Below are 11,738 nucleotides of genomic sequence, written 5' to 3'. Positions count from 1 at the left end.
CTCTCTTCGTTGTTGGATGCAGAGATTCTGATTGGTGTGTCATCAGTTTTGCTACTTAATGTTTAACTTACTCATTGTTAAACTTTTTGAGAAATGTGTCTTTGTTTTTAGCACTGAATGAATGGTTTGGGAATATAAAACAACTAACATCAGTGACATTGTGTTAACAATGGAGAAAAATGGGTAACGCTTTAGATTACAACCCGCAAAGAACTACGTAAGTAAACTGAATTTACGGTGTATGTTTCTGTAATTACAGTGTACCTATAAAGAACGTGCATGTAGGTATACGGGAACAATATGTTATATTTGGGTAATAAGGGGATAACAAACCAGATATACAACCTGCAAAGAACTGCGTAAGTAAATTAAAGTTACGGTGAATGTTTCGTATTTATATTGTACCTACGTGTAAGTATAAGGAAACAATATGTTACGTTTGGGTAATAACGGGGTAGCAAACAGATATCCTACAAATAATTTATAATGGATTAATTTAAAAAACTTAACAGGTACCTGTTCTATTTAATCGTATCGTTTGGTGTATCTATACGTAAGCTTTTTAAAATTACTGGGAAAATATACTCTTCCCAGATAGCAAGAACGTTTGGGCCAAATGTGGCCGATAGCTGGCACATATGGCTTACATGGCATGGCTGAACAGATATGGGCCAGATTGTTACCGTATATGTTTTGCCATAAGTTTAAAATTTACAGGAAATCATTGCTTGGTTCACAGCTCCTTTTGAGGTATATGGTCCAGATAACAACAAACACATTAGAACCAAGTAAGGTTTAGCTATGGCTGACATTGGTGAACATCGACTTCTGGCTAACATTTGGATTACACTTGGAAAACACATCAAGTTTGGCTGATGTCCGGCAGGCCACACCTCGGTTGCTATGACGACCGCGTCAATTTGACCGAAAGGCAGCAATTCCCTCACGGATTTTCCGTCACACAAGTGCTTCAGGTAAGGGATATTTTGCCATTTTAAAGTAATTTTATTTAAATATTTATGATTTTGTGTAAACATTTGTAGTTATTAGATGTTTAGTTATTTGTTTCATTGAGAAAAGCGTCGAGTTAGATCATTTTTCTTTGTTGAATGTGGTGTTTGCGTAGCCCTCCGACAGATTCCAATAATCACGCAATCCGGGTTAATGCAAAATCACTTATTTTAGATAGAGATTGATTTGTGAAAACGTTTATAAATCATTTTTTACGTGTTGAGTGTTTTTTACTGCTCTGTGGTGTGATAAAACACACAGGCTGTCTTGCCATAAAAGATAACAGTTGAAGCCATTCGAAAAATCATCTTACATTTCTTAAAATGGGCTTTGATGTAACGTAGTAATCCCGATTTCATAGTCCCGTGTTTTTTAACCATGTTCGCCGGCCCAAAATTGGCCCATATGTTTTTCATGAAAATGGCACAATTTGAGTCCCTAACACCTCTTATGGTGTATTTCATCTATTGGGTCACCAAACTTTATATTTAAACAGCTTTACATATATATTGAAATGCACCCTTTAATGCAGTGTAAAAAAACTGAACTAATTTTTTTCTTTTTATGAGAAATAATACAGTTTTTTCATTTGACACCACCTATTTTGTCATGTCCCTCATGGCCTTGATGAAAGTTTAGTTTGAAAATACCAAATAAAACTCTTTAAAAAGTCAATAAATTTTGATATCAACCTAAACATCCTAAACATCTATTTGTGCACTTTTGCTGGTAATGTTTGTTTTTTTTTAATTTAATTGTTAATTAATTATTAAAATCACAATTATTTCTGTACCTGAGTAACCCCTCAACCCTGTTACACGAATGATCCCACTCCCATAAATACAATGGTGTGATCCAGAATTCCATATATATCAGGAAGTGACATCACTAAAGTCTTTTGGACAACAGGACCATGACTCAACACCGTAACATGAAAAAAAGATAGAAAACTATTACTTATGAAAAAGTTTTTTGTTATTTCATGAATATATGGTGATTTTGAATTTCATGCATGCCATGTCTGTCATCTCTGTCTGGTATTCACTACATTGAGCAGCGGCCATTTTGTGTAAAAATCTCAACCCCGTCACACTCAACCCCGTTATGTTTTTGATTGTAACGGGGTTGTGAGATTGTGATGGGGTTGAGATTTTAATACTTTGGTTGTTAAGTTATCTAATTATTTAAATTAATTATTATTATATTCAGTCAACATTCTTATACTGCATGCATGCTGAATGTGATTTATGTTCCATGTTAAGAATGCGAGTAAGATGGCACCAACAACAGCAGCAGAAAGGCAAAGGAAGTATCGGGAACGCCTTAAAGCTGATCCTGAAAGAAGGGAGAGATACCTGCAGAGTGAGCGTGAGAGATGGAGAAAGAATGTAGAGGCAGGGAAGAAGAAAGCAATTAATGAACTGAGTAAAAGAGAACAGTGTAAGAAAAGAAAAATGTGGAGAGCAGCTTACCATAGGAGCAAGGAGAGGAAAGAAGTGCTCAAGAACTTGAGCACTCCTCCACAAAGTCCTGATCAGGGAGATCACCCAGAGCAGCCTTCACAGCCAAGATCTTCAAGGTTAGGGCAATAGGTAGTTAACAGTGTTATGGTGAAAATGTCATTTTATGCCATTTTTCACAATGTCATTTTAGAAACAGGGAGGGCAGGAGGAAAAAGGCATAACTTTCCACACCCAAATCAACTTTTATTGTTTTGTTTTGTAGGCAACGTCTGGTGGCTCGGAAAAAGTACAGAAGAGAAAAAAATATGCTCAAGAGGCAAATAGCGGAACTCCAGGAAAAACTTGAAAAAGAAAGAAAAAGCAAAGAAAAATACAAAAAAAGGTGCCAACGTTCAAAGAAATCTTCGGATTCACCACAGTCGAAAATAACACAACTCACTTCAAATTGCCCCGTTAACCCCCAAAAAAAAAAAACCTTACTTTTCCATGAATCACTCATTCAAGATATTAAAAATAAATACAAAAAAGCCACCAAGGACAGAGAAAGGCAGCTGATTGCCAAAGTCACAACAGGGAGAATTATAAAAAAAATACAGGTTGCAAAAGTTTGCAAGTGACTCCCTCGGATTTTCAAACAAGAATTTTAGACATCATGACAGTCTTCATTTTGAAAGAAAGAGGACCAGCAGGTTCACTGAAACTTCAAAAAAAAGAATCAAGGCATTCTATCTCAGGGATGATGTGAGTAGAATGACCACAGGAACCAAACAAACACTCACAAAGAACAAATTAAAAATGCAGAAGAGATTCCTGATGGACACGATAGAAAATATCCACAGAAGATTTTTGGCAGAAAACCCAGACCAGATGATATCCTATTCCCTTTTCTGTCATCTTCGCCCCTTTTGGGTTGTGAATCCAACACTCTCTGAACGTGACACATGCATGTGTAAGTTGCATGAAAATCTCAGCTTTCTGGCAGTGAAGCTCTGTCAGTTGAAACTCATTGAGACTGCCAACATTGAAGAGTTGATAGAGAAGGTTTGCTGCAACTCATCCAGCAAGAGTTGCATGTATGGAGAGTGTGTCCATTGCAAGGACAAAACTGTCCACATCACAAGTGCATACAACAGCACAGCAAACACATCATTTACCCAGTGGGTAATAGAGGACAAGGAGATAGACAAAAAGGGAGAAAAGAAGAAGAATTATTCAGGGCCTTGTCTGAAACAAACACAAGTGTGAAACTGTTCTTTGTGAAAAGTGAAGATGTTGAGGAAGCAATGGAGAAAATGCCACAGCAGATACCAGCTGTTCCTGGAACCATGAGAATTCACCAGGTCATTACTGTTGCTCCAGGAGAACTGATGGTTCGTGATGTAAGCTGCATGTGCACAACACGGAAGCAGTTTAACTGCAAGTGCTTCAACACCCAGTGTTTCACTTTTGGCCAGAAGATAGAAACGGCTGTATCACAGACAGCCAGTGGGGGGAATCCAGAAAAAGAAATCCAGTGGGAAAGTCCAGAGCTGATTGGTAAATGGTGTATTCTCAGATATGACGATGATTTGTATCCAGGCATCATTCTAAACATACAAACAACAGCCAGAAGAATCAAACCGATTCTTCTGGCCGCATCAGGATGATATCCTCTGGTACCTGTTTGATGATGTCCTTGAACTCATTCCACCCCCACAGAGTGTGACAAAGTGCCATGTGGAAGTCTTGAAAGAGGTGTGGAACCGACTCACAAGATGAATTCATGAAACAAAAGGCACATTCATGCATATATACAGACACACACACACACTGATGCAGGCACACACATGCAAAAACACTCTGACATGGACTCAGACGCAGGCGCTGATACAGACAGACACACTGAAATCGTTAACTGATTATTATTGTTATTAGTTCAACCAGTTCATCAAGTTTGTATGTTATCGGAGCAAGGATGAGGTGACTTTTAGCACACCTCATGAGGCGCTCTTATGCCTAGACACACACACACCCACCCACCCTCACATACACACACACACACACATTATGTTACATTTGAGCAATTCACTTTACAATGTTTGTTAGTTGTTAATATGCTGTTGTGGTTGTTTATACTTTAGATTAATAAAACTTAATTCTACTGCAATTTGTATCTGGTGTCCTTCCTATGGTTACAAAATGAGATATAATGCTAATGTAAAGCTGTATTTGTCTCTTCAACCCCGTTACCATCCTCAACCCTGTTATGCTAGTCTCAACCCCGACACACCTACATTTTCATATATTATTTTCTTTAAATGTTGAAAAAATAATTTAATGTTTGCTGATTTGTGTCTAAAATATTGAGCACTACCATATGATCATTGATTTTGATTACAATTCTTAGTTAAACAAAATTTTTGATGAAAAATTACAAGATTGTTTTCACTTATTAGTTACATTTCAGGATTTAAGAGAGTAAAAATGTGTGATTTATGTCATTTTTCTATTTAAAATTATTGAATTAGTATGGGGGACATCTGATTAATGTAAACATATTGATTTATTTAGAAATAAATTTTATGATAATATTCAGAGAGCCTCCAAAGTGTCCATAACGGGGTTGAAGAATTACAGTCACCACATCTTGAAAATATGATCAATAATAAAAGAAAACTAATGCCTGAGATGGGTAAATGCATTTTTCTGATAGTTAAATATATCCTTAATGATGTGGGATATACATACAAATAATACATTTTGGTAAAAAATGTGAAAATATCCAAGACCAATTTTAACCATTCTCATGGAATGACTTAATGACAACAGACTGTCCCAGAAGGGAAGAAATTGTTTAATAAAGTCTTTTTTTTTTTTTTTTTTTTTCTGTTTTCTTTGCACACAAAAAGCATTCTCATAGCTTCATAAAATTACAGTTGAATCACTGATGCCACATGGACTATTTTAACAATGTCTTTACTACCTTTCTGGTGGTACCCTTGCTGTCTATGGAGGGTCAGAAAGCTCTCGAATTTCATAAAAAATATCTTAATTTCTGTTCAGAAGGTCTTACAGGTTTGTAACGACATGAGGGTAAGTAATTATTGACAGAATTTTCATTTTTAGCTGCCCTATCCCTTTAAGTTGGAGTAACTGTAATTTGCACTACCTTTCTTTGAAAGAAGTCTCTTCTGCTCACCAAGGCTACATTTATTTGGTCAACAATAAATGTAAAAACAATAATATTGTGATTGAATAATCAGAAATGTTTCTTGAACAGCAAAACAGCATATTTGAATAGGTGTGTTTGACTTGAGCCATGGCTACAAGCGGCGGTCAACGAGTTTAGCCGATAGAAGTTGGGGACAGAGTTGAAAATGGACATTTCAAGTTGGAGACTTTCTGCTCTTGGTGACTGCACCGGCTGAGTCACCCATCTGCTCTCTGAGCACTATTGTGGTACTTTGATGCCACACATGACAGAGGCTTGTCGTCATATTTCGCTCGATCTGTGCAGCGCTTTATTAAGTTGAACACACCTTATGATTTCTGAAGGATCATGTGACCCTGAAGACTGGAGTAATGATGCTGAAAATGTAGCTTTGCAACACAGGAATAAATTACTTATCTAAAAATATAAAAATACAAAACAGTCATTTTAAATTATATTAATTTCCCAATATTACTGTTTAACCGTATTATTAATCAAATACACAAAGTTGTGGTGGACAGAAAAGACTTTACCATAGCAAAACTTATATGAAACAGTAGTGTATGTTTGATATTTTACTTACTAGTCCAATGGTTTCTAGCACTTTGTAGAAGGAGGTTCACTCCGAGTCTGTTGATGTGCAGCAGACCATCAGCATGGAAAAATAGGAACAAAACAAGCAATTTGTCACAGAGACAACAATATTTAGTATGCGGTTGCTGGTTTATTAGAAGGAAACAAGCTAAAGTACAGGTAAAATGCAGAAAATGGAAAGAATATACAGAATATATAATATACTACAACAGAATCTATGTTTTTAGTTTTAGGTAAAGTATCACTTACATTTGGATGTCAAAAGCTTCTTAAAATTACTGTAATAAACAACTAGATCATTTTGCTGAAAAAAAAATAATGATGCATGGTGATATAGGTAAAATATTTTTTTTGCAGAAAAATGCATATTAAGTTATTTCATGAGCTTCTTCAGTTCACCTGTATTTCCTGCTGCTATCAGCAGCTCCCTTAAGAAATATTGAAACCTCTGAACTTCCCATCTGTTGTGGAGGGTTTTTTTTTGTCCTCCTGAAATCACAGAACATTTTTATCAATATTTGTTTACCTTAAAAGATCAAAATGCATTTGAACTTGTTTTCAGCCATTCAGGTTAAATAAATCTGCCTACTTCCAATAACCCATAGTCAAAATGGCAGTAAAATCTTTACACTTCAGTCAAAACCTGCTATGTACACACAAGAAGATTTGATTAAAAGCCCAAAGTTTCATAAAGGGACAAAATGGCGGACGCTGCCACACAAGGGTTGGCTGCATCTTCGTTTGCAAATGTGCTTAAATGTCCTCGTCTGAAACCTAAGATATATAACACTGTTAATGGCAAGGTTATTGTGGAGGATGAATTCCTTAATTTTCTTGCTGTTAAAATTAAGACTTTGTCTGAGTATCTGAAAGAAAAACTTGTACGCGATGTTGATTGTCAGAAGATTGAAACTGCACAAAGCAGATACAGTTCATTTAAAGTATCTGCTGAATGTAATGAAATCAGTGAAATGTATGACCCGCAGCTCTGGCCTGAAGGGGAATTTGTTAGACTCTATTATGAGCCGCGTAGGCTGGGAGTCAGCGGGTCTAATTCTGTACCAATTGCTGGGGAAAGTGCACGACTTCGGGTAGAATAAATAAGTACTGGTTCCCCCCCATGGACATTCGGGTTGTGTCATATAACTGTCGTGGTCTGCGTGTGGGCCAGAGTGCTGGGGATAAAGCCCGCCGTATGGTTGTGGACAGTCTTTTTAGAGAACTGTGACATTTTATGTTTGCAAGAGACATTTTTAGCAGTGCAAGATTTGGATAAACTGAATTCTTTTAATGATAATTAATGGTGTTGGTGAATCTACAGCAGATCTTGGTATGGGTTTAATTAAAGGTAGGATATCTGGGGGTGTGGCCATTCTGTGGAAAAAACGGTTAGACTCACTGGTTAAGGTGGTTAGGCTGGATGCTAATTGGTGTATTGCAATACACAGGTAGACCCAGGCAAGGGCCTGAGCTGGAGTATAAGAAGCTTACAAATGCAAGATACAAGTATGCTATTTGTTTTATTTGTAAAAATGAGCAAATTTTAAGGGCTGATTCTATGGCTATGAAGTTGTTAAATCATAATATTACGGATTTTTGGAAAGAAGTCAGAACTCGTAATAGTTGTAATCTCTTCCTTGTACTTTAGATGGAGTTTCTGGGGTAGAAAATATTGCAGAATTATGGAGACAGCATTATGCTAATCTTTTTAACTGCACTCAAAATGAATTGTATAATGTGGACAATATTCAAATTAATGATCCAATAGTAATTATGTCATGTGAAATGGATCAAGCTATAAGGAAATTGCCTCAAAATAAAGCTAGTGGCCTAGATAATATTTCTGCTGAACAACATAAATATGGAAGTAAGAGGATAGTCCCTTTAGTATCTGTCTGTTTTACTACTCTCTTGATTCATGGTGTGTTACCAGATTCTCTGTTATCTGTATTATTAGTACCAGTTATTAAGAACAAAGCTGGAACGGTAGGTAATCTAGATAATTATAGACCCATAGCTCTAGCTAGTATTCTGTCTAAAGTGTTGGAAAAAATCCTGTTGGATAGGATAAATGTGATCATTAATTCTACAGACAACCAGTTTGGATTTAAGGCCAAACAGGGTACTGATCTCTGCATTTATGCATTGAAGGAGATAGTAAAGAAGTATAGAAATAAAAAAACTCATCAGAATTTGTGTTTTATTGATGCATCTAAAGCATTTGATAGGGTTAACCATGCAAAGCTATTTTTAAAATGAGACAAAGAGGGGTGCCAGGATATATTGTGAGAATCCTGGCTTATTGGTATGCCCATCAGATGATGCAAGTAAAATGGGGCAATAAAGTCTCTGCAGCTTTTGGGGTCAGTAATGGAGTGAGACAAGGAGGAATTTTGTCCCCAATTTTGTTTAATCTTTACATGGATGATCTATCTAAATGTTTGAATGCATGTAAAACTGGCTGTATAATAGGGGATATTTTAGTGAATCATATTATGTATGCAGATGACTTGGTAGTGTTTAGTCCTGATAAGAGTGTGGTTATGATTTGTAGAACTAAGGAGGATAAAAGTATACATTTTCCAGTTTTCAGGTTGTCTAATAAGAGTCTCACTGTGTGTGCCAAAGTAAAATATCTTGGACATTTTATCACTAAGCTCATGACAGATGATGAGGATATTGAAAGGCAACGGCGTATGATGTATATGCAGGCAAATATACTTGTACGTAAGTTTAGTTTCTGTTCAGATGAGGTAAAGTTATCATTGTTTAAAGCAAACTGTAAATAAACTGTGGGATTTTTACTTATTAATTTTGGTAATCCCAAAATAATCTTTTTATGATACTTTTATTAAGGTAATACCCAGACAAATAATAGATAAATTTATACATAAGATTTCGTAATAATGCTTTAAAAGTGATTACTCTTGCACTCACAAATATTTCACTTGCACTATGCCGTCTCCTTAGTAAAATTTGCAATGCATGATTTGTGGTCCAACTATAGAACATCCAGTTTACAGAAGTTTCAAGTAGCTTATATAATGATGCCAAACTAATTAAACTCAGTGCAAAGTTTTCCAAGAGACCCTACTGCTCACATTTGTACCAAAGCACAGCTGAAACATTATCCGGAATCACTCAAATGGCCGAGGCATAACGTAGTGAAAAAATTATCGCGCTTAAGGAATGATGTTTTTCCCACTCTTACCAAAATCAACCATGGTTTTATTGTAGTAAAGTGTAGCAAGTTAACCATGTTTTGGCAGTTTGATTACTATTTGTATTGAGCAGTTTTACAAATATCATGGATAAGATATGGTTAATGTATTAATGTTTGATACCATGGTTAATTTGTGTTTATCATGGTTTTAACTATAGTAACCATGTTTTTTTATTATTATTATTATTTGTAGTAACACTGGCTAATTTTCAAAGGGGCAGTCAACCACTACCCTACTGTTATCAATTTTAAGTGTAAATCTATGAATCTCATGGTCAAAACTGTTGAACATTTGTTTCACAGCACTGACATCATCGTCCAGAAACTTAAATGTAGAAACACGTTTAACAAAACATGACTGACTGAAGTTTATCTAACAAGATATATGAAATGTTAAAAAAAAAAATCTTTAATAAGGTTTCATAAAATGGTAAACCTCATGTTTCAGCCTTTAGATAAAGAAAAGGGTTAGGTCAAAATAATAATTGATTAATAAATTATTGTATGTATTTTATCTGCTCCTTAATTAATTCTAGATACCTTATCCAAAGTGTTTGGATGTGTAGAATCCACATAAGCTTGTTTTTCATCAACCATTCAAAATTTATAGCAGGGCATACAAAGTATGTATGGACTATGTATGTATGTCTGCATGTGTGTAGCCTATATATTTTTTTTTATCTACTATCAAAGAGTCAAGAACTGGGAATTTGCATTATATGAATCACCAAGGAGCACAGTTTTAGAAGAAAAATGTCATCTACATATTGGATGGCACCTACTTCTTTAAAACAGGAAAGCTTATGATCATAATTATTTCAAAATATAGATAATAGTCCATAGTTGGTGTCATTTGAAATTTTTGCAAGTGCTACTCTGATTAAAAGTGTCTTTTCAGAATCATGGATAATATCGTTTTCAACAGTAAATTCAACTGTTCAATAAGAATACTGATGTAAATAGTTTCAATGTCTCCCACATGGGCATTCTGACAAGGCTTGTGTTTAAAAAAAAAAAAACTTGGGGGCTGTTAAACTTGATGTTTGAGATTTAACTAAGGAGGAGTTAACGTCATGATTTGTAGCATTTGTAGAAAATGGTCTGCTTCTCCAGGTGATATGAACCATATTGTCTGTGTCCTTGGGGCTAAATATTAGCTCTAACCTGTTATACTTTATATTTGTGACTTCAGGATGTTGCTGATCCACCTATTGGTGTTCAAGAGGAATTAGCTGTCCTCAACTCAACTCAACTCAACTCAACTCAACTCAACTCAACCAACTCAACTCAACTCAACTCAACCAACTCAACCAACTCAACTCAACCAACTCAACCAACTCAACCAACTCCTGAGTTGGGATTATCAGTAATTGTCGTCTTTTGTGTTAATGTCGCAAGTTGTTCAAAGCTGTAAAGCAGTTGGTTAGGCTTACTTCAGGCTGGTTGGCACCAGGGTATCCTGGACAGATTTATGATGTGGTTGAGTTAGCCAGGGCCTCTTTGTGGAATTTGGCTCAACAATGTTCTGTTTGAATCTTCAATTTGTCTGATTCGCTCTGATACCCTACAGTTAGTTCACTCAAAAATGAATATTAGCCCATGATTTACTCACCCTCAAAGCATCCTAGGTGTATATGACTTTCTTCTTTCAAACGAATCCATTATATTCGTTTGAAAGAATATATAGTTATATTAAAAATTGTTCTGCCTCTTCCAAGTTTTATAATGGCAATGGGCAAGTGTGATGCACTTTTTATTATGGATGGATGCACTTTATCTGATTTTCGTTTTGACTGTTGAACCCTACAACCCACTCATCTATCTATCTATCTATCTATCTATCTATCTATCTGTCTATTTATGGCTAGCAACCAGAACCATGCTAGTAACTTGTTAATCATGCTAGCAACATGATAACAACTTATTAATGTTAGAAACATGCTAGCAACTTGCTAATCACGCTAGGAACGTGCTAGCAACTTGCTAATCACGCTAGGAACGTGCTAGCAACTTGCTAATCGTGTCAAAAACATGCTAGCAACTTGCTAATCACGCTAGGAACGTGCTAGCAACTTGCTAATCGTGTCAAAAACATGCTAGCAACTTGCTAATCATGCTAGCAACATGTTAGTAACTTGTTAATCATGCTAGTAACATGCTAGTAACTTGCTAATCATGCTAGTAACATGCTAGTAACTTTCTAATCATGCTAGTAACATGTTAATAACATGCTAATCATGCTAGAAACAGACTAGCA

General features: G+C 35.8%; 1 protein-coding gene across 2 annotated transcripts; it reads left to right on the top strand.

Moving 5' to 3' along the window:
• The first annotated feature begins 117 nt into the window (after window positions 1-117).
• Window positions 118-4,528, top strand: LOC127157745 (translation initiation factor IF-2-like). 2 transcript variants are annotated; one of them, XM_051101003.1, is made up of 3 exons: window positions 118-974; window positions 2,274-2,590; window positions 2,737-4,528. In XM_051101003.1, the coding sequence occupies exons 1-3, from the start codon at window positions 876-878 to the stop codon at window positions 3,089-3,091; spliced, it is 771 nt and encodes a 256-aa protein (XP_050956960.1). In that variant the 5' UTR covers window positions 118-875; the 3' UTR covers window positions 3,092-4,528. The 2 variants fall into 2 exon arrangements, with proteins under 2 accessions (XP_050956960.1, XP_050956961.1); XM_051101004.1 differs by having other exon boundaries at window positions 2,274-4,528.
• Window positions 4,529-11,738: the final 7,210 nt, after the last annotated feature.

This window comes from Labeo rohita, unplaced genomic scaffold, assembly GCF_022985175.1.
Source record: "Labeo rohita strain BAU-BD-2019 unplaced genomic scaffold, IGBB_LRoh.1.0 scaffold_1190, whole genome shotgun sequence".
NCBI lineage: Eukaryota > Metazoa > Chordata > Actinopteri > Cypriniformes > Cyprinidae > Labeo > Labeo rohita.
This window is presented reverse-complemented; position numbering and strand designations above follow the sequence as displayed.

Coding starts and splice junctions, on each gene's coding strand:
- LOC127157745 (XM_051101003.1), top strand. CDS start 876: ATGTCCGGCAGGCCACACCTCGGTTGCTATGACGACCGCGTCAATTTG. Junction 975..2,273: donor CCGTCACACAAGTGCTTCAG/GTAAGGGATATT, acceptor TTCCATGTTAAG/AATGCGAGTAAGATGGCACC. Junction 2,591..2,736: donor TCACAGCCAAGATCTTCAAG/GTTAGGGCAATA, acceptor TTTGTTTTGTAG/GCAACGTCTGGTGGCTCGGA.